We start from the raw sequence: 20449 nt of genomic DNA, 5'->3' as shown, positions 1-20449 counted from the left end.
TGTGAAATGGAGATAATAATACCTACCTCATAGAGTTACTGTGAGAATTAAAAGAGATAAAATATAAAAGGATTTGGATCACAGTGGTTGGTGATGGTGTTGGTGGACAGTAGTGAGAAGGTGGTCAGCACAGGAAGAACTTGTCATATTCTGTACTTTCAGGAGTGAAGTCACACAAACACCTGGGATGGAGAGGTTAGTGATATTCTCAGTAATCACTTCCTCTACTCAGTGTCTGAAGATAATCCCACAGAGTGAGTTTAAATCTCATTGTGGAAATTTAAGTCTTTTTTTCCTGTTTCTTTCTTTCTTAATAAAGATAGAAGACAAATCATTTAAATCATTGGCCCCCTTTGGTCACAACCCTTGGTTGGTCTCAGAGATTGTTATTAGATTACCTCTTGATTATCTCTTCTTGGGCATAATTAATTTCAGTGTCCTTAACCTCTCTCCTGGTGCCCATTTTCTAAAACTTTAAGTGGGTCTTTTGCTTTCTTCTGTCTCCCAGAGTAATATTCCTTCCAGGATGGGGAACAGTTGTTGGGTAACAAACAGGTCAAATGTATTAACAGACAGGCCATATGGTTCACAGACATTTTGCTCTCAATAACTTGATAGGAATTCTGGTGGTTTGATTTTTTTTTTAATTTTAACTATAAAAATGTAAGAACCATCTGCTGTTATTTTTTTGTATGTGATCCTGGTAAGTTATTTAGCTACACCGCTCCCATGCAATTAGAACTGCTCTGCGAGAGACTTTCATGGCAAAGCTGGGTTACCTTATTTTCAGTTGTAATGTATGTGGAGTGTGTGTCCCATCCAGATTCCTTTCATAAATTGCAGCAGGTTTGCATAACATGCAATTAGGTCTTGGCATGTATATGGCTTCTGTCTTAGCTGGTTAGATGCTTTAATAGTAGTGGTCCATTTGATTGGTTGAGAATGGGTCACATAGTAATTGCTGTGGAGCAAACCAAATAGGGTAATGTAATAGAAAGTGATGTCAGGGTGGGGTGGGGCTGCTTTAGTTTAGGGTCACGGAAGCCCTCAAAGGAGGAGAAGTTGGAGTTGACATCTGGCAGGGGATGAAGAGACAGCCAAATGAAGATCTGTGGTGAGCCAAGTGAAGATCTGCAGTGAGAGAATTCCAAGAAGGTGGAAGAGTTAAGAGCAAAGGCTCTGAGCCAAGGAATAAGTACGGTACTGAAGGAAGTCCAGTGGGCAACGCTGTAGTAAGATGGAGGAGAATGCAGGGAGCTGAGGGTGGAGAGGGTCTAGTCTAAGTATAATAGGAGCCACTGGAGAATTTTAAGAGGGATGATATCATTTGATTTATAGTTCTAGAAAGCTCACTCTGACTGCTAAGTGAAGACTGGATTGTTAGGAGCAAGAATGGAGGCAGGGAGACCAGTCAGGAGACTGTAGCTATTGTTTTCATGAGAAACGATGGTGGCTTGGACTGGGGTTATGTGGTGTAGATGGTGGGAAGCGATAGAATTTGGGATATACTTTGGATTTGGAATCTATGGGACATGATGAATGATTTTGGCCTGAGTACTAGGTGATTGGTGGTGCAATTCTTACTCAGACATAGAGGGCTTGATGGTTCTTTTTTGTCCAGTCAAGTTTGAGATGGCTAATGGACATCCAAGTGGAAATGTCTAGCAGGCGATTGAGTATATGAATCTGGAGCTTGGGTGAGATTTGAAGGCTGACATGTTCGTTTGAATTACAGAGAGGAGGCTGAGGTCTGGGTCCAGGACACACTGTCACTCAGAAGTCTGGAAGACACATTAGCAAAGGTCACGGACAGAGTGGTCAGAGAGGTCTCAGAGGACCATGTGCTGAATAGGTGCCTGGAAAGGAAAGTGTCTCCAGAAGGAGTAACTGGTGACCTCATCATTCAGTTTCAAATGTTAGCACCCAGCACCCATATTAAAATGTAAATCCAAAAATTTATTCTGCAGCTGCAAATGTAGTGACAACTAGAGCAAGCTGGGCCCATTGCCTGCCCACAGAAACCCTCAGCCACAGTGGGATCAGAAACAGGGAGACTCTTGTCTCCTGGGGGTCTTTGCTGCAGTCTCGACCAGGATTTGTGAGATTTCCATTTCTTTACCAAAACAGCAGAGATTGATGAGTTCGTTGTTGTTATTTTTGCTTAAATGGCAGTTGTATATACAGCTGGCACACTATGCCGCAAGTCAGTTCTTCAAAATAAAAGCCTATGACCAGGCTTCCCTGGTGGCGCAGTGGTTGAGAATCTGCCTGCTAATGCAGGGGACACGGGTTCGAGCCCTGGTCTGGGAAGATCCCACATGCCGCGGAGCAACTAGGCCCGTGAGCCACAACTACTGAGCCTGCACGTCGGGAGCCTGTGCTCCGCAACAAGAGAGGCCGCAGTAATGAAAGGCCCGCGCACCGCGATGAAGAGTGGTCCCCACTTGCTGCAACTAGAGGAAGCCCTCGCACAGAAACGAAGACCCAACACAGCCATAAATAAATAAAAAAAAAAAGCCTTTGACCGCCTCAGTGCATGAAGACACATAAAAATGCTTACATTTTTAACTAATTTATGTTCTAATCCTGACAAGATAAGTCTCATAACAAATCATTTTCTAAATTTTCTCTTTTCTCGAAGGCAGTTTCTGTTTGGGAATTAACTTCCGCTTATGGAAAATCGTTGTATTATGCATTTGTCACTTGGTAAATGTGATATTATTGAAATGAAGAGTAGAGATTTCTTGCTTTCTACGTCTCTTAAAGTGAAAGCATAGCACACTCCAACAAACATTTTAAATTAAAGGGCAAAACTGGGGAGTCCTATTTTTTGTACCATATACTATAATTTAATAGGTCCTTTTCCCTGCTGTGTCAAGTGCATTTTCTCTAAAACCTAAAGCAGGATCATGCTGTACACAAGACGGTTTATTTTGGTGATTCTCATCAAGTTTGGAGAAATAATGGATTTGTTTTAAATTAAGCAAAGCTGCATTTTCTTTCCAGAAGGTTCAGCGGACGACAAATACTTAGGCAAACTCTGTAAATGTTTATTCTAACCTTTGACACTACTGACATTTAGTTGAATTTTACAAATAGATAAAGCTGCTAAGAATATGGTGGGCTGACCATTGGCAATAGATTGCGGTGAGGAGTATAATCGTGGTTATTCAGCCAAATACTAGATTCACTGATTGAATGAGACTTGCTGGGAACAAAACATAGGGAAATAATCCCTTTCCAGAATTTTAACAGAATGAATGGTTCTGCTGCTTTGTATAAAACCAAAATTTGATCGTACCTGAAAATTCTCCATATTTTTCTAAAACCAAGTTGGAAGTAGCTCGTTTACCTGGTTGGAGCAATCTCTTTTTTTTTTAAAGACTAAAGCTTGAGAGCACAGCCCTAACGCATAGCCTCACATACGTGTGGCTTTACCATAGACATAGAGGAGTGAAACGTTAAGCCGGTCTGACAGCTGTGTGCTTCCTTTTGTGTGAAGGTTATAGGATGTAACAAGCCTTGTCCTTGGATCCCCCATGAGCGGTTATCTTTTCGAGGTGTCAGACTGTCCTTGGGTGGTTCCCTGTGTCCAGAGCCACGTGTAGGAGGTGCAGGGTGGGAGTGAAGGAGGCTCTGGACTCTCTCCTCTCCTCCTTTCTCTAATCCTGACCCCCCTTCTGCACTTGGGGAAAGTGAAGGTGAAGGGGCCGGGGGAGGACCACGCCTTGCCTGGGCGGTCATCGGTGGGGAAGAGGTGCTGTGATGGGGCGTTCTCCCGGGGAAGAGGCAGTGTCTGTCCTCCTCACCCGCTTCCCCAGTGTGCAGCACCAGGCGTGGAAACGCCCAGTAACTGCTTGTTGAACGCTGAGTGGTGGAGTGGCAGGGCTCTGCACCTCAGGAGTAAGTAGCACCTCAGCAGAACCTCTTCCCTTCCCTCCAGCAGTTCCCTCCTCCAATCGCACACAGCCCAGTGTCGGGCCAAATCCCCAGAGCCCACACCTGGGGAGAGCACTTGATTTATATATTTATAAACATATTTATGTAGAGGCCCCCCTTTATCTCCAAAGCCTCCACCCAGTTAAGACACCACTATGCATGTGGAGAAAACACTAGAGTAATCTAGGACACAGAGCAATAATATCTGCCTATTAAGAGCAACTTCTTAAATCAGATCATGGCATCTTCCCATTGAATAAAACCAAGTGCGTTACCTTGGCTAATTTCCTTTCCCATCTCCTCTTGTACACCCTCTAGTTCCTTGAGCACCCCAGGCCCCTTCCTGTCTGCTCCACCCTTTGCCTGGAATGTTCTTCCACGGTTCTTCACATGCCTCAACCTTTCTGATCTTTTAAAGATCCACTTAACTGGTACTGCTTCACGGAGGTCTTCTTTGGCCTTCTCTCATCCCCTCTGTCCCTTTACGTTATACCTAGGCACGTTGCATTTTCCTGTGTGTTTGCTTTCTTGCTCATTATAGCCATCACACTTGATTGAATGCTCTCCAGGCAGGACTGTCATCTGATTTGGTTAGCATCTAGTCTATGCCTGGCTCAGAAGAAACTCTCAGTGACTAAATATTTGTTTAAATGCGTGAATGACGTGTCAACCTACATTTCATCAGAAAAGGTGTTTCAAGTAGAAAAAAAATGGTTTTCTTCTTTCTCCTTTCCGATTCTCAACATACAGTACGCACACACAAACAGTATAGGTGTGGTTCATGTTAGAAAATTTCCCTAGTCGTGGGCTTCCCTGGTGGCGCAGTGGTTAAGAATCCGCTTGCCAATGCAGGGGACACGGGTTCGAGCCCTGGTCCGGGAATATCCCACATGCTGCGGAGCAACTAAGCCCGTGCGCCACAACTACTGAGCCTGCGCTCTAGAGCCCGTTAGCTACAACTACTGAGCCCGAGTGCCACAACTACTGAAGCCCGCGGTCCTAGAGCCCCTGCTCCGCAACAAGAGAAGCCACCGCAATGAGAAGCCCGTGCACTGCAACGAAGAGTAGCCCCCGCTCACCGCGCTTAGCCCGCGCACAGCAATGAAGACCCAACGCAGCCAAAAATAAAAATAAATAAATAAATTTATTTTTAAAAAAAGAAAGAAAAAGAAAGAAAATTTCCCTAGTCTTGGTAAGGAACTGCCTTAAAGAGTGGGTTTGGTGACTTAGTGCCTACGGTCTGACTACTGCCATTAGTGCCTTTTCTTCCTAAGCGTCTAATGTGCTTTGCCGTTTCCTTCTAGCAAGGAAAGCCATATGTCTTCGACAGAGTGCTGCCTCCCACCACGACCCAAGAGCAGGTTTACAACGCGTGTGCAAAGCAAATTGTCAAAGGTAAGTGCTAGCTCTTCATTTCCTCGGGGCGCTTCAGAGTAATGGAAGACAGTAAGTGGTATTCGCAGCCTAGGAATCAATACCCCTTGACCATAAGCAGAGGCCTGCTAATTGGAAACACTGAATTATAGCGAGCTCTGGCCGTGATTTGCTGTGATGTCAGGCGAGTTATTTAACTCCTCAATACCTCCTTTCCAAGGAGATTTCTTTATTTTTTTTGCCACCTTTTGGGCAGAGTTATTCTGTCACCCAGAAGCTTAAAAGCAAGGTAAGCTATAGTCACACTATTTCTGTAATGGTTCTAAAATACTGCTGAAGGTATATAGTACCTCCTCAGGAGAAAAATATCTATTCTGAGACTCCAGTTGTGTAGTTTTGGTTGATTTATTTTGTGCATCTGTCTCTTCAGAAAGAAGCCTTTTTTTTTTTTAATTTTAAATTTTTTTATTGGGGTATAATTGATGTACAATGTTGTGTTAGTTTCAGGTGTACAGCAAAGTGAATCTGTTATACATATATATATAGTAGATATATACCTATATCTACTCTTTTAGCTTCTTTTCCCATATAGGCCATTACCAAGTACTGAGTAGAGTTCTCTGTGCTATACAGTTATCTATTTATATATAGTAGTGTGTATGTGTCAATAGAAATGATCCCTGAAAGTATAGTCTTCAGGAAGAAGCTTTAAATGTGGAAAATTCTTGGGCATCAAAGAATTTTCTACAGCATCCTAAGATCACATTACCTTGCTGGTTAGTGAGTTGTTCTTGCTAGTCAGCATTCCTCAATTATACTTTCATCTAACCCACTTTCAACCATCCCGCCCAGATCCTGACATTTGTTCTTCCACATAGGTAGCCTGAAGCCTGCATTTTTGTCTTAGAGATCAATCCTATTCTCTGGGACTGGCCTTGGTCCTGAAGGATCTGTGTCAAAATAACAGCAGGGAGACAAAGCAATTTACACGTTGCTCTACCTTACCCTTTTAAATCAGGGGCAGGATGGAGCTTGCCTTTGGGGAGCTCGCCATCTGGACAGAGCTGAGGGGCATCTCCTGCTACTTTGCTTTTCATCATGAAATCCTTGCCTTCAAATTTGAATGCTGCAGCAATTGTGCTTTCAAATGTCTTGATGCTACCACTTTTATAGGCAGTGCTAGATTTAAAGAGTGAAAAGTACAAATAAACAAAAACAAAAAAACCCCAAACACCTTGTCATATTAGATCCACTTATTTTTAGAAGCTGAGCTGACTAACCTAACTACTTGAAATGCGTGAAAATCAGCCCTGGGTACATCTGTTAGATTAATTCTGACCCTGGACACCCGCGTGGGAGACGCCCATCAGTATGTAATGTTCCTTGCTGAGGTGTATGGTTATTCACATTCTTGTTGCAGACATCAATTAAATTAGATGGTCTTCACAGTAAGATTATTATAGAAAATTGAAGAGAAAAAATATGTCTGAATATGAGCTTTTTTTGAATGAATAGTTTGGGCCTGTATCTGGTGGTAATTTTTGTCTTCTCTCTACTTCTACTCTTTTGCTTCTCTTTCTATCTAAACATATTTGCTCTTTCTTTCTGGAATATATAGTTCTAGTTTGCTCCTAGTCAGCCCTCCTTGCCCTCTATTATCAGACTCTTTCATATTTTTATTAAAGTAAGATTAATCACATATGAGCCAGAATTTCCTTCTTTTTCTCTCCTCCTTCATTATCAGATCTAAATAGTATTTACCATGTAATAGTATTTACCTATGCTAAGCATTAGGTCCATTTAAACACATACCTGCCCGCTCTAAGTTGACATTGTAATTAGAGATGGATGAACTCTGTTTTTTAAAAGTCCTGTGATTAACGAACAATAATAATAATCTTTGAGTCTTTATTTACTAGATAAGTTTGGGTCCTTTCAGCGCTTGGAATTCTCTATAATATATGAACTGTCAGAAATGGGCAATCCCTGGGGGGTTCCTGTGGACACCCTAACTATGGATAACTTGAGGCCCAAATATATAGTGAGGCACAAAGAAAACTATTTAGAATAAAATCGGGACTTCCCTGGTGGCGCAGTGATTGGGAATCTGCCTGCCAATGCAGGGGACACAGGTTCGATCCCTGGTCCGGGAGGGTCCCACATGCCGCGGAGCAACTGGGACCGTGTGCCACAACTGCTGAGCCCGTGTGCCACAACTGCTGAGCCCGCGTGCCACAACTACTGAAGCCCACAAGCCTGTAACCCATGCTCTGCAACAAGAGAGGCCACCGCAGTGAGAGGCCTGCGCACTGCAGCGAGGAGTGGCCCCCGCACTCTGCAGCTAGAGAAAGCCCGTGCGCAGCAGTGAAGACCCAATGCAGCCAATAATTAATTAATTCGTTAATTAATTAAAATAATAATAATAGAATAAAATCAGGCTCTGACATGATATAGTAAACAGACATTTCTTGGGCACCATACATATAACACGAGTTTACTCATTTTGTAGCAATAAAGAGTATCCTATTCTCCCTTGAAAGAAAATTATTAGGGGCATAATGAAGACCAAGTTTAACTTTTTTTAATATCCACTGAGGCTAGTGTGAAGGGAAGTGGCTGTGTATTTCTGCATCAGCAATCTAAAATGTAGGTATATAAGAAAGAACTGCTTGGAATAGATTACCAGGTACAGCTGAGACATCTGTGGCCATGACAAGCCCTATTTACATCAAGAATGGAAGGTGGTGCGGTGGGGGTCTTTTTTTTCTAGAGGCCAAGAATTGAATCAGATGACTTCTAAAGGAAGTTTAAATCGCAGTCTCTGTGATTCATGGTGATGTAGTGGACTGGTGAGCTTTCCTTTCAAGTCTATCTAAACCCTTGATGTTTTTGAGATCAGGAAGACTCCTTTTAACTGGACAGCTTTATTCTCTCTCAGTCTTTGCATTCCCTTCAACTTCACTGAGTTAAAAAAAATATTTTGAACATTTGATTGTGGAGTCCTGGCGTCTCCCACGCTCCCTTCTTTATCTGGTGTGTATTTCTCAAAACATCATCTGAAAGAGTGTGTAGAATCTCTTCCAGTTCTTCTAGAAGAGGTTATAGGGTTTGTGAGTACCAGCATGGTAAATAGAAAGGTTCCTATGGATGCCCTAGGAATTAAAAACCATGGTTACTGGACACTATTACTGAAATAAGAATAACTGCGTCCCAGCCTACAGAAGCCACGCCTGGCATTTGCCTCCCAAATTAACTGGATGTAGACCATCCAGTGCTAGAGAAGATGGTTTCTCGTTTTCCAGTTCTGATTTCTTTAAATTGCATTCATTTCGTTGTTTCTTTTATTCAAATTTTTATGAAAGTATATTAGGTATTTGCCATGTGGTAAGTACTGCTAGGGACTGGAGTCACCAAGATACATAAGACTGCAAGAATCTTTGAGTATAGGGAAAGAGACAGACGCATGCACAATTATCATACACGTGGGGATTATGTACTTTAGGATGGGTGTGTGCAAAATGCTATGGGAGCACAGAAGAAAGTCACTACTGGTTTTGGTGGGTAGAGAGGAGGACTGGAGAATTAAGGCTTCTTGGAAAGGTTGGGTTCTGAGGAGCATAGAAAATGCAGGGCGGTACAAGCAGAAGGGATAGCAAAAGCAAAAGCATAATAAAGGCCCAAATTATATGGGCAGCTTAGAATGGTACAGGGTGCATGGCTATGAGACCTAAAAAGTTAGACTGGACCAGAATTTGATAGAAATTGAAGGGCTTTATCTTATAGGTGATGTGGACCCATTGAAGAGTTACAAGCTTAGGGTATTATCAGATCTATTTTATTATTCTATTATATATGACTCTTAAGAAGAATTATATTTATTTAGTTGCTGTTATCTGTCAGGCATCCTCTATGCATTTTACATATGTTATTGCATTTTAAATCTTTACAACTTTATGAGGTGTGAGCATTATTATTCCCTTTGTACTAAAGAGGAAATTGAGGTGAAGTAACTTGGCCAGGTCATTTAGGGAGTAGTGAAGTGAGGCTGGGCCTTGAACCTGAGTTTGTCTGACTTAACTTGAATTTTACTATCCTGCCCCCACTTTTCTGGTGGGCCCATAGTGAGCATTTGATAATTATTTTATGAGTTGTTCCTTTTCCATCAGGCCAAATGGACCACATTGCAAAAAGACAGGGGTAGGAATGGCGTTGGGGAAGGGGAAAGGGGAGAGAACGGAGACTGGGTTCCAGAGCCGAAGGGTGGCCCTGGCTGTCTGCCAATAATGAGACACGCTTCCATTCTGAAGACGCTGCATGCCCTCACCTGGGCACAGTGGCTGCCCTCGGACTGGCGGGGCCAGTATCCTGGTTGGCCTCTGGCATTCGGCAGAACGGTCTCTGCGTTCTCTGGGCGCCGCCTGCCTGAGTAGTGTGGTCGGCTGGCAAGAGCCTTAGGATTCCAAGCCAAGGATGAGTCGCAGCCACTATTGCCAGGGGCTCTGGTGCCACGACCAGGCCACTGTTTCACCTGGAGAGTCGATAGGAGGCCACAGCAGCCTCCTCAGGCACCCTGGTGTGTCGGTATGATTATGTCTTCCCCAAATTCTTACCTGATAATGGAACTAACTCTTCTGCTTCAACACGACCTGGACTCAAAACTAATAAAACCTAGGATGGAAAGCTTGGCTCTGAAGGCTGCACTGGGAAGCAGAAAGTATTTTCAAGGACCCCGTTCCACTCCTCCCTCCCAGGCCTCTTCCCACCCGCTGTGGACTCTCTCTTTTGGGTTTGCTTGGCCGCTGGATGGACGTGTGCTGTGTTCGTGGGGCGCCGCTGGCTGTGTGGTGTGAGCTGAGGTCACGTCACGCCAGACCCCATCACAAAGAAAGGTTCTGTCCAGCTGGGCTGTTTCCTGGCTCTGTGGCTGGTGTATAGAAACAGTCATTCTGTTACGGCGGAGACTCTGAAACAAATGCTCTCCTCGGCCCCAGGACCTGTCACTCAGCGTGACGAAAGTGCCTTTCTGTGGGCTGTTTCTGCTAGAGGCGGGCGGTTGGTTGTGTGGCTCAGTGGCACCGAGCACAGGCCTGTCCCCTCATCTCTCTGTGCTTGGCGGGTGTCCATCTCCCCGCATCTCAGTGATCCAGCCCCAGATGCACTTTTGTGCTGCTCCCCCCTCCCGGCCTCTCCTCTCCTCTCCTCTCATAAGCAAATACAGACTCAACAACAAACAAACTCCCCCAGCCCTGGAGTTTGGAAGAAAGTAGAGAACACCGGGTTTGAAGAGTTTTCTGTTTTCTTTTTAAATTACCTTCTGATTCGGAATCCAGTTGATAGAGGGCGGCCTCAGCCCTGTTCAACCTTGAGCACCAGAGGTAGGTTCTCCAACAACAAATTAATTGTAACATGATTCTGAACACTTTAAAGGCCACACGGGGGAGGGGGAAGGGTAAGCTGGGACAAAGTGAGAGAGTGGCATGGACATATATACACTACCAAACGTAAAATAGATAGCTAGTGGGAAGCAGCTGCATAGCACAGGGAGATCAGCTTGGTGCTTTGTGCCCACCTAGAGGGGTGGGATAGGGAGGGTGGGAGGGAGACGTAAGAGGGAGGGGATATGGGGATATACGTGTACGTATAGCTGATTCACTTTGTTATACAGCAGAAACTAACACAACATTGTAAAGCAATTATACTCCAATAAAGATGTTTTAAAAAAAAAGGCAATTATACTCCAATAAAGATGTTAAAAAAAAAAAAAGTTTGTCCTAATGGGCTTCTCTTATGTGTTCTCTTTTTCTTAAAAAAGAAAAAACAAAAAAAAAAAAACTAAGAAATTGCCCGCAGTGTTGAAATAGCAGCAAAGAATCAGGGATTCGCCAAGTAAGAGTCTCATGTGCCTCTCAGCTCCCTACTGCAAGAAAGCGATGCTCTCCATGGGCTCTTGTTTGCATATATGTGTCCCAGTCCTTAACCTGAGGGAGTTTGGTGAGCAGTGACTCACTGGGAGTTAGGAGGATTGTTCATTCTCTTAGTGAGGGTGGGTTTAGAGGGGTGGACTGAGCCTGGGGGTTGTCTATGGGGCAGAATTCAGATGTCTTAGTCCCATTGCTTCCTGGCGGAGGAAGAAGCAAGTGCTGGGTTTTCTCCCGTCTGCGGAGCTGGGTTCTGAGCTGAGGTTTCTTCAGCGTGGGGCAGTTGTTCAGGGCCACCTGTGTGTGCAGGTGAATGAGTAGGGCGGCCAGCGGCTGTGATGAGGAGCAGGGGGACTCCTGGCCTTGGCTTCCGTCTTCCCGTCCCAACACCTGAGGTCAGGGGTCGGTCCCAGGCTGCTTCCTCCACAGGGACTTAAGATGAGAAGGAAAGCCCTTTCAGCGTGGGGGGAGAGGTTTAGTCTCTAATAAACAGGAGCTTTAGCGCTGGGATTGTGGCTGGCGTTCTCACTGTCTGGAGTTGTTTGTGCCATGAATATGTAGAATTTTAAAACCACAACCCAGGGTGGAGACCACTTTCTTTGGGTCCCTGAAAGCCTGTCACATTTGTGGTTGTGTAGAAGTTCTCCACTCCGGCCACCATTTTCAGACTGGAGAAATCTTTTCTCTGGGCAAGTTGGCATTTTTGAGAAAACTGAAGCTTGAACCTCCAACCCTTACACTGTAGTCTTCAAGTTTTTGCTTCCCCCGTTACCAGGGAGACCATTACCAGAAGTTGGATACGTGCGAACATTTTCTCTCTCTCAATGTAGCTTGACACAAACTCTTGAGGGCTGCCAGGAGTTTAAAAAAAAAAAAAAATCCTGCCACTTAATTTTTCTTTTTTTTAGCTACCCGAGGAAAACGCCTGCTTTCTTTCCTGACCCCAGTTCACACTCCAAAAGCTCAGACCAGTAAAATGTGTATTAAAATTTTTTTTTAAAAGACCCAACAAAACAACAGAAACTAACCAGCATCATAAAATTGAGAGAGACCAAAAAAGCAAACAAACCAACCTAATCAGGGCCTGAAATCGATGGAGCTGATTGCCTGGCTTGATTTTTATGTAAATGGCCTTGGAGAGGACACCCCCTTATGGGGCTCCCCTCCCCACCCCTCGGTGCTTTTAAGAATGAGGACTTCCTCCCTGTAGAGATGGTGGGTCAGGGAATATTAATTATGCATCATGCCGCTTTCAGTGATGTTTATGTGGATGAAGTAGGATCGAGGGAAATGAGCACTAAATATATTTTAATCACCTTTGCTGCTTTGAAAGATTTCCCACAGATAATCGTCAGCTCATAGCAGCGTCGGTGCATCTGTCCGCACGCCTCCCCTCGTCCCCTGGGTGAGAGAGAGGGAAGCGGCCTGCAGCGTGTGGCATGGTCTGCTTCTTGTGTAACTAAAAGAAATCCCCGATGCTCTTGGGCCAGGGTCATCTTGCTAGCACAGTCACTGAAAAAACAGAGGCCCTAAATTCGAGTCAGGGCCCAGTTGGTTTCCGGGCTGATTGGATTGTCACCATGTGTCTCAGTCTACAGAGTGGGACACTGTCCCCCCAGCTGTGGAGTAGCTCTGCTCTGAAGGGACTTAGCGCGACCTTCTCAAGAAACCTCCCCAAGGAGTCCGCTGGGGCCAGGGTTTAAACCGACCCAAATCAGATCTCCAGGAGAGAAATCCTATTCTACACCTCACTCCAGAGACTCAGGGCATGATAATGTTTTGGGTTTTTTTTTTTTCCCACCTCAACTGATCTCAAGAGATCAACGTGGAGAAGAAAACTCAAATACTTCTCTACTAAAAAGAAAATATACTGCTCGATACCTGTTTCGATTTTGACGTTACCAGGAGAAAGTGTGTCTGCCTCCTTCTTCATTAATATATTCTGTAGCCATGTGAGTCCATTTCTTTTTATTTTGTGGAGCAGAGGAGGCCCTCATTCCTGCTTTTATCTCACAATTCTACTTAAGTGCAAATGGAGTTGAAATACATCATTTGTGTGAAGAATGAGAGGGGCCATTTGGAAAATGTAATTTTAAAACAGGCAACCAGCACTAGCATGCAATCAAAGTAATGGGTTAATTTTAATTTTTTTTCTTGCTCGCAGATGTCCTTGAGGGTTATAATGGGACAATTTTTGCGTATGGACAGACATCATCAGGAAAAACGCACACCATGGAGGTAAGGTTGCCGCGTGCTGTTATGTCGTCTCTGAGATGACTGAACGGAAGTGGTGCTTCCAGCAAACTGCGAGGTGCATGCGGCTTTTTGACTGGGCAGTGGATGGTTAAGGGGTGGTTATGTCTGTGTCACATTTTTTTGTGTCTTTGAGGAGTTTTAAAAATATTGTTGAGTAATAAAATCTCAGGAGTTCAGTATTTTAAAAAATCCTTTGTTGATAGCTCTGTCAAAATAGGAACAATAAATTCTATTTAAAATAATCATCGATAAGCTAAACGGTGGTGCGAGTATCCCTGTGGACTGCCACCCCAATCTTACTGAGAAAGTCTGTTGTGAAAATCATTTAGTCTAAGAAGGGCCTCTGGGGAGGCGAGTCTCTTCTGAATAAATAAAAAATGGTAGGTCAGAGGTTGAGAGAAGTTGGCTTGTGGACCAAATGCAGCCCACAGACATATTTTTGTTTGACCTGCACAGTGTTTTTTGTTTGTTTGTTTGTTTTTAATTGCAGGCAGTGTTTAAAATGGGATGGTTTCAGACAATTCTAAGTGTCCAACTTTGGTTGAAAATGCTGAAGATCTAGCAACTCTGGGTGAAATGTCACCGTAATATAAAGTGTAAGCTTCACTGGAGCAGTGTTCTTCGTTGTCTTGTTCACCTTTTTACTCACATTGCTATTGTGTGGGACCGTGGTGGTCACCTAGGAAGCCTTCGATAAAATATCTGTGAAAATGATAGCCTCATGGTGGCCCTGGCTGACGCACGTTTGTGGGGCTGGGCCCTCCAGTGTACCCTAGTCCCCTCCACGCACATTGTGAGCAAGTGTTCAGTATCCTTCCCCGGAGGAGACTTACACACCTGGCCTCTCTGTGCACTTGAGGGTGTGACACCAGCTCTAATTGTTAGCCCTGGAGCTCTGTGGCTCCAGGCTGTCTTCCAGACAAGGCGCGCCTGCAGACAAAATTGGTCCCCTTTACCTCTTCTTTTCCTGCTTTTTGCCGTGGATCAGACTCCTATATGGCCTTTGGGGCTGGATAATTCTTCTAAAGGCTGGGCCCACCTGACAGGTGAGGAGAGGTGAAAGAGCAGTTATTATAAGAAACTACACAGAGGAAGTTTGGGGAATTCAGCTTACAAGCAGCAGGGTAAGATGAATCCTTAATCCTTCAAGCTTATGTTTTTCATTTACTGTCCCCTCTTGGGAATGTCACTGAGATGGCTGCTGCAGAATCGGTTTAGCTTATGTATGAATCATTGCTATTGAAGAAGAGATTTCAAAGGCTCGAGGCTGAAATCCCCAGGGCTCTGATGTTCTGCTCACACCGATTTCAAGTGTGGGGTGTGACTCTGGGGATCTCATTCCTGTTGTGTTGACTCGCTTCCCCCCCATTTTGCTGGAGACAGAGTGGTTCAGAGATTGTACGGATTAAAGGAAGCACGAGGTTTATTTGCCACCTTTTCTAGACGGAGCAGGACTGTTTCCTGACACCTGAGCCTTTCCGTCTCTTTTCTCTGCATCTCACGTCCTACTGCAGTACTCCTTGGAAATGGTGGTACAGGCATGGCCGTCCCCACTCTCCGGCTCTGGCCCCTCGCCTGCCTCTCCTCCTGGGCCCCAGACCCTTAACTTTCTAGGCGCTAGAAAAGCCGCAGTGATATACATTTCCTAAGTTCCACCCACTCCAGTAACCATGGACAGAACCTTCTTCATGGTTCATAAGGCATGAGAGAGAGAGAAAGAGAGAGAGAGAGATATTAAGAGATGGCTTCTCATGAGGGAATCATTCCTTAGTTCTTTGGAAAATTACCAAACGATATACAGTACAAAAAATGCAATATTTAAAATCCCCCCACATCTTACAAAAATGCCTCTACGAGTGACCCTTTAAGCTTTGGGATTAATTCGTCTTTGGGAAATACAGGGTGTTTGCTAAATGTCAGAAATTTAAATTGTAAACTATCAAAGGAGAGACCTGTCCCCAGAGTAAAACCTTAGTTTGTGTTTTGTGTGTATGGCGGGGGTAGGTGGGTGTGAGGAGATGGCAAAGAGGTACGCCAGCTCCTTCACACTAAAATTGGAGACGTCTTATTAAATGAGGGCATCGCCAGCCCTCTGTGACTCGCGGTGCCAGCCGCGCAACTCCTGGCGCAGTGCTGTGGCTCCAGAGGGAATCACGGGGCCTAAAGGGAGTGGGGTTCTGTGCGGGCCACTCTCACAGTTGCCTAAATTCTGTCTCCTTTCCATCCTTGTCAGTTTTAAAAGGTTGCTAGTAATGAGCTGCTTTTCTTTATTGTGACTTTGGAGGATCACATGCTTAGGCCCACAAGAGGAAGGAGTCGGGTGGCTGTGGGTCCTTTCCCAGCACCTTCTCACCCCCTACACACACTTCATCTGGCTCTTTCTGTTGGGTGATTTTAGGTTGGAGAAAAGGTAGGGGATATTTTAGAGGAAAACAGAGGAAAGGAGGAACCCCAAGCTGAAATCCAGAGACTGTAGGAGACCAGGAAACCCAAGATCCTGGAATGCAATTAAATTTTTAAAAAAAACCCCGCAGGGCTCTCACCATCTGAAAGGAGGATTTTATGTATTCGGCATTACACATTGTGATCCTTTAAAGGCTTTTGCAAGGGGCTTGTTAACTCCCTGAATGGACAGAGCTGTCACATTTAAAAGCTGTTTTTCATTTTAATCCCCTCCGTTTTGGGTCTGACATCCAATGGTGATTCCATTACCTTCTACTGAGGGGAACAAACAGATAAGCCGACATAAAATTGGAAAGATTAGCTTCTGAAAATGGCGCGTTTCAGGCGGATTTTTAGTGCAAAGAGGAAATACTTGGCAGTGTTGGTGCTAAGCTCCATAGGACCCTTGGTGCACTGGGCCCTGGCTGGGCTCTGGCTGGCAGCGCTCAGGGGAGGGTTGGAAGCGAGGTCCCTGGGTGCCGGCTGCCTGGGGAAGAGAGGGCTGGGCCTTTGTTCAGCGCAGGAGGCTGGGAAGGGCTTCTCTCGGCCCCGTGCCTCACTTTGTGGCCCTCTTCTGCACACGGATTTAGGTGGATGGAGACACGCAGTGTTTTTCCTTCTGCCCAAAGGGACACCTGGAGGCCCTGGAAGGGTTCAGGCTGCCCTGCTGTGAGGAGTTGCCAAGTGATTTTTAATGAGCCTGTCTGAGTGCATTGGGGCTCTTGCGCTGACAGGCCCCCTGCTCTCCCATCTTAAGTGTTTCAGGAAACTCTGTCCTGCTTGGGAGGCTGAGGAGGCCGCGGGGGCTGGAACAAAGGGAGTCTTGTTCCGTGGCCAGTGGCCTGGGTCTGGTTTCTGCTTTCACATGTGCTCCGAGAAGGCCACCTTCAGAAGTGGGAAAAGTTTTTGAAGAGGATTATACAGATGCAAGCATTAAAATGTCTCTTCTTTTTGCTTTCTGGGAGAAACGAGATGACGGAGCAGGACATTCCACTCGAGTCCATCCCTGATCCTCCAGCCCACTAAACTTGTCGTTGTTCTCTCAGTTCCGACCTTTGTTCTGTTACTCCCATCTCCTCTCCTCTGCCCACATCCTCTTTGTCCATCCTTAATCTTACTCATCCCTCAGGATTTGGTGTCTCTCAAGCCATCCATATCACCCCAGCTGGAAGGGACTTTTCTGTTCTCTGAGTTTCTATAGCTCTTTGCCTCCTGACCACCTTTTACTGCCTGAGGTGACTGTTTATTGTATGTGTACATGTGCATTTCATTTGCAAAGCAGTCAACATAGATGCAGTGAAGACCTTTATGGAACACTGCGACGGTCCAGCCACCGCAGAGGGTCTACCAGGTCCCGACGGAGAGGGGCAAGGGACTGAATAGCACCGCGAGTATGGGGTCAGAAGGACCAAGACAACTGATGGTTGCAAGGCACTTTATTTAGAATCTACTGAATCTTATATAGACAGAAGAGGAACCCATGAAGTTGCTTATCGTCTCAGTTCAGTCACCACCATGGATGTCAGCAAGTTTACAACGACCTTGAACATTAACTTCTCTTAACTAGGCACGCACAGGCCCCAGCCATAAGGAACAACCAAGACTCTCAGTTCCCTGAGGTCTCCTGGCCTGAGATAGCTTTGCTGATCTCTTTTACATTCCCCAGGCCTGGAACAAAGAGTGCATTCCAAGTCAAGGAAACAAAGCCCTTAAGTGACTCTGCTTTTTGTGAGAGACATACTGTCTCCACCAGGAGTTACCTCCGGCTAAGACTGCATGCCTCCCACAGGTCCCCCTTTTTTCTTTTTTAAAGCATGTTGTTGTAAACGCAAACCATGGAGCTCAGTACTGAGACGAACATATCGGTGCAGAACAAATTTTACAAAGCATGGGATAATTGCCAACATAAGAAAATACATAATGGCTAGAGATAAGCCACCCTGAATCCAGTTTTGGGGATTGAGCCAATGTAGTTGACTAACCAACGCTTTTTATAATTTCTGTTGGATCACTTTCATCTAGGTGCGATTCTTGTATAGCTTGAATTTCTGCATTTAATTTACGTATATCTAAACTAATTTTGCTGTCAGACCATACACTAAGAATATGCATTTTGATTCTTTCCCAATCCCAGTCAGATTCATTGTACTTATGCGCCGTTACACAGATCCAAGAATATTTAGCATGACAATTCAATTTCATTCTAATCTTTAGAGCATTAATTTGATCTCCCAGACTTAAGACCACATCTTTTAATTCATCAAGTTCAGTTTTTAATTGGGAATCCATATGACTTTGAAGAACCAAAGCCACACTGGTAATTTTAGATAACTGGTTGACAAAATGGGCTTCATTCACGCTTTTGGATAGAGCAATCCCGGCCGTGGCTGCCGTGACACATAAAGCAGCCAACATAGCCAAAAACATTGTCATAGGGGTAAAAGAAGTCCTTTGAGCAGTCACTAATTCCTGAACTTGAGCCACCAACTTCTTCAATTGACCCCAAGTCGGAGGATCACTTTGCCAAGTCCTTCGTGCCGGATGCCTCCTTTTCCGACCTCTTCTCTTGGGATCCATCCCTGGAGTAGTCTTCACGTTCAGTGAGAGGCGCCGCATCCTCCGAATCAGCTGCGGGGTCTTTCTTGCCATCTATCTGTCTAACGAGACTTTCAGGAAGCCACCGAGGGGAATCAGCACTTCTAGGAAAAACACAAACATGACCTCGACCCCAGATTAAAACTGGATCAGGTCCATTCCATATATTTGTCAGAGGGTCCTTCCACAGCACCTGTGCCGAAGCTCCTTGAGCTGTGAAAGTGGCCATCAGACGTTCAAAAGCTGTGTTACCTGCTCGATCAACTGTCAAAAAATTTAAAATAAACAAGGCATGATTCAATAAGGCATGGGGTGTCTTAGCATATTCCCCCTTTTGTATTTTAGAAAGAGTGAGCTTTAGAGCTTGATTCTCACGTTCAACAATGCCTTGTCCTTGAGGATTGTAAGGAATACCAGTAAGGTGAGTAATGCTAAAAGTAGCACAGAAAGAAGCAAAAGAAGTACTAGTATAGCCAGGGGCATTATCCGTTTTAAGTATTTGGGGAATTCCCATGAAGGCAAAACAATGAAATAAGTGGGTAATAACATGCTTTGTGGCTTCTCCAGTCTGGGCAGTAGCACAAAGGAAGCCAGAATAAGTGTCAATAGTTACATGAACAAACTGAAGCTTTCCAAAGGAGGAAACATGAGTAACATCCATTTGCCATATACGAGCGGGGCGAAGACCGCGAGGATTGACTCTGAAACGAGGAACTGGGAGATGTGGAGCACATGGGGAACATTGTTTAACAATCTGTCTAGCAGCCTCTCGAGAAACGGCAAATTGTTTTTGTAACATGGCTGAAGATTGATGGTGTAAAGAATGAGAATTTTGAGCGTGTTGCACAGCAGCAGGCTGGGTCACGACACCTGCTAAAGATTTAGTGAGAGAATCAGCCCAAGTGCTACCAGAAGTCAATGGTCCAGGCAGGGAAGAATGCGCTCTGATATGAAGCGCTGCGACGGGACCTTGATGTGTACGACTTAAATGCTGTAAAGTCATAAAGGTATGAAACAACTGAGCATCATTAGTATGGCCAAGTGTGGCAGTTTCCAAAGCTACTAGGACCTCAACTAAATAACGACTATCAGAATATAGATTAAAAGATACCGTGGAAAATTTTGAAAAGGCCATAATAATGGCATGTAATTCAACTCGCTGAGCAGAGCGTAGGTTAGTACGTTCTTTAATTTGGATGCCAGTATCTGTGATTATAGCCGTAATGCCATTAGATGATCCATCTGTAAAAACAGTAAAGGCATTTGGTAGAGGGAAACGTTTAATGACTGTGGCAAAAATGTAAGGAGTAGTGAGACTAAATTGTATTAATTTATCAGCAGGATAATGGTTATCTATAGGGCCAGAATACCCACAAAAGGCTAATCCCCATACATTGCTGTGCTGCAATAACCAAGTGAAATGTTCTGAATTATAAGGCAAAATTATGTGTGTAGGGTCATAGCCAAAAAGCTGCATACATCGAGTTCTTCCCATCTGCACTAAAGAAGCAATTAATTCATAATAAGGAGTAATAACTTCAGAAGGAGTTACTTTCATATGAAGCCGTTCAAGAATCCCCACAGGTTGCCACAAAACTCCCATAGGGACATGTGGAGTAGGACAAATGATTAATTTTACAGGCAAATCTAAATGTATACAGGTTAATTGAGCTTGCTGTATAGCAGCACTGACCAATTGTAAGGCCTTGGCTCCCTGAGAAGTCAGTGTACGTGGAGATAAAGGGTTAGAATCGCCTTTTAAAATATCAAACAAAGGTTGTAATTGGGCAGTAGTTAATTTTAAAGAAGGTCTCAGCCAATTAATGTCTCCTAAGAGTTTTTGAACATCATTTAATGTATGTAACTGGTCAGTGCGTATCTCAATTTTCTGTGGAATAATTTGTGTGGCATTGATAAATTTTCCC

The 20449-nt window shown here is 44.5% G+C and overlaps 1 protein-coding gene across 2 annotated transcripts in view; it reads left to right on the top strand.

Annotated features, from left to right (window-relative positions):
• The window catches only part of KIF5C (kinesin family member 5C), a 174442-nt gene that overhangs the window by 52264 nt on the left and 101729 nt on the right, over nucleotides 1-20449 (top strand). For both annotated transcript variants that reach the window (XM_082397238.1, XM_082397239.1), the window contains exons 2-3: nucleotides 5244-5334; nucleotides 13396-13469. In XM_082397238.1, the coding sequence (XP_082253364.1) occupies nucleotides 5244-5334; nucleotides 13396-13469 (165 nt within the window). The remainder of the gene's footprint in view (nucleotides 1-5243; nucleotides 5335-13395; nucleotides 13470-20449) is intronic.

Source organism: Balaenoptera borealis, assembly GCF_965194805.1.
Source record: "Balaenoptera borealis genome assembly, chromosome: 6".
NCBI lineage: Eukaryota > Metazoa > Chordata > Mammalia > Artiodactyla > Balaenopteridae > Balaenoptera > Balaenoptera borealis.
Note: the sequence above shows the minus strand (reverse complement) of the source record. Positions and strands in the feature narration are given on the sequence as shown.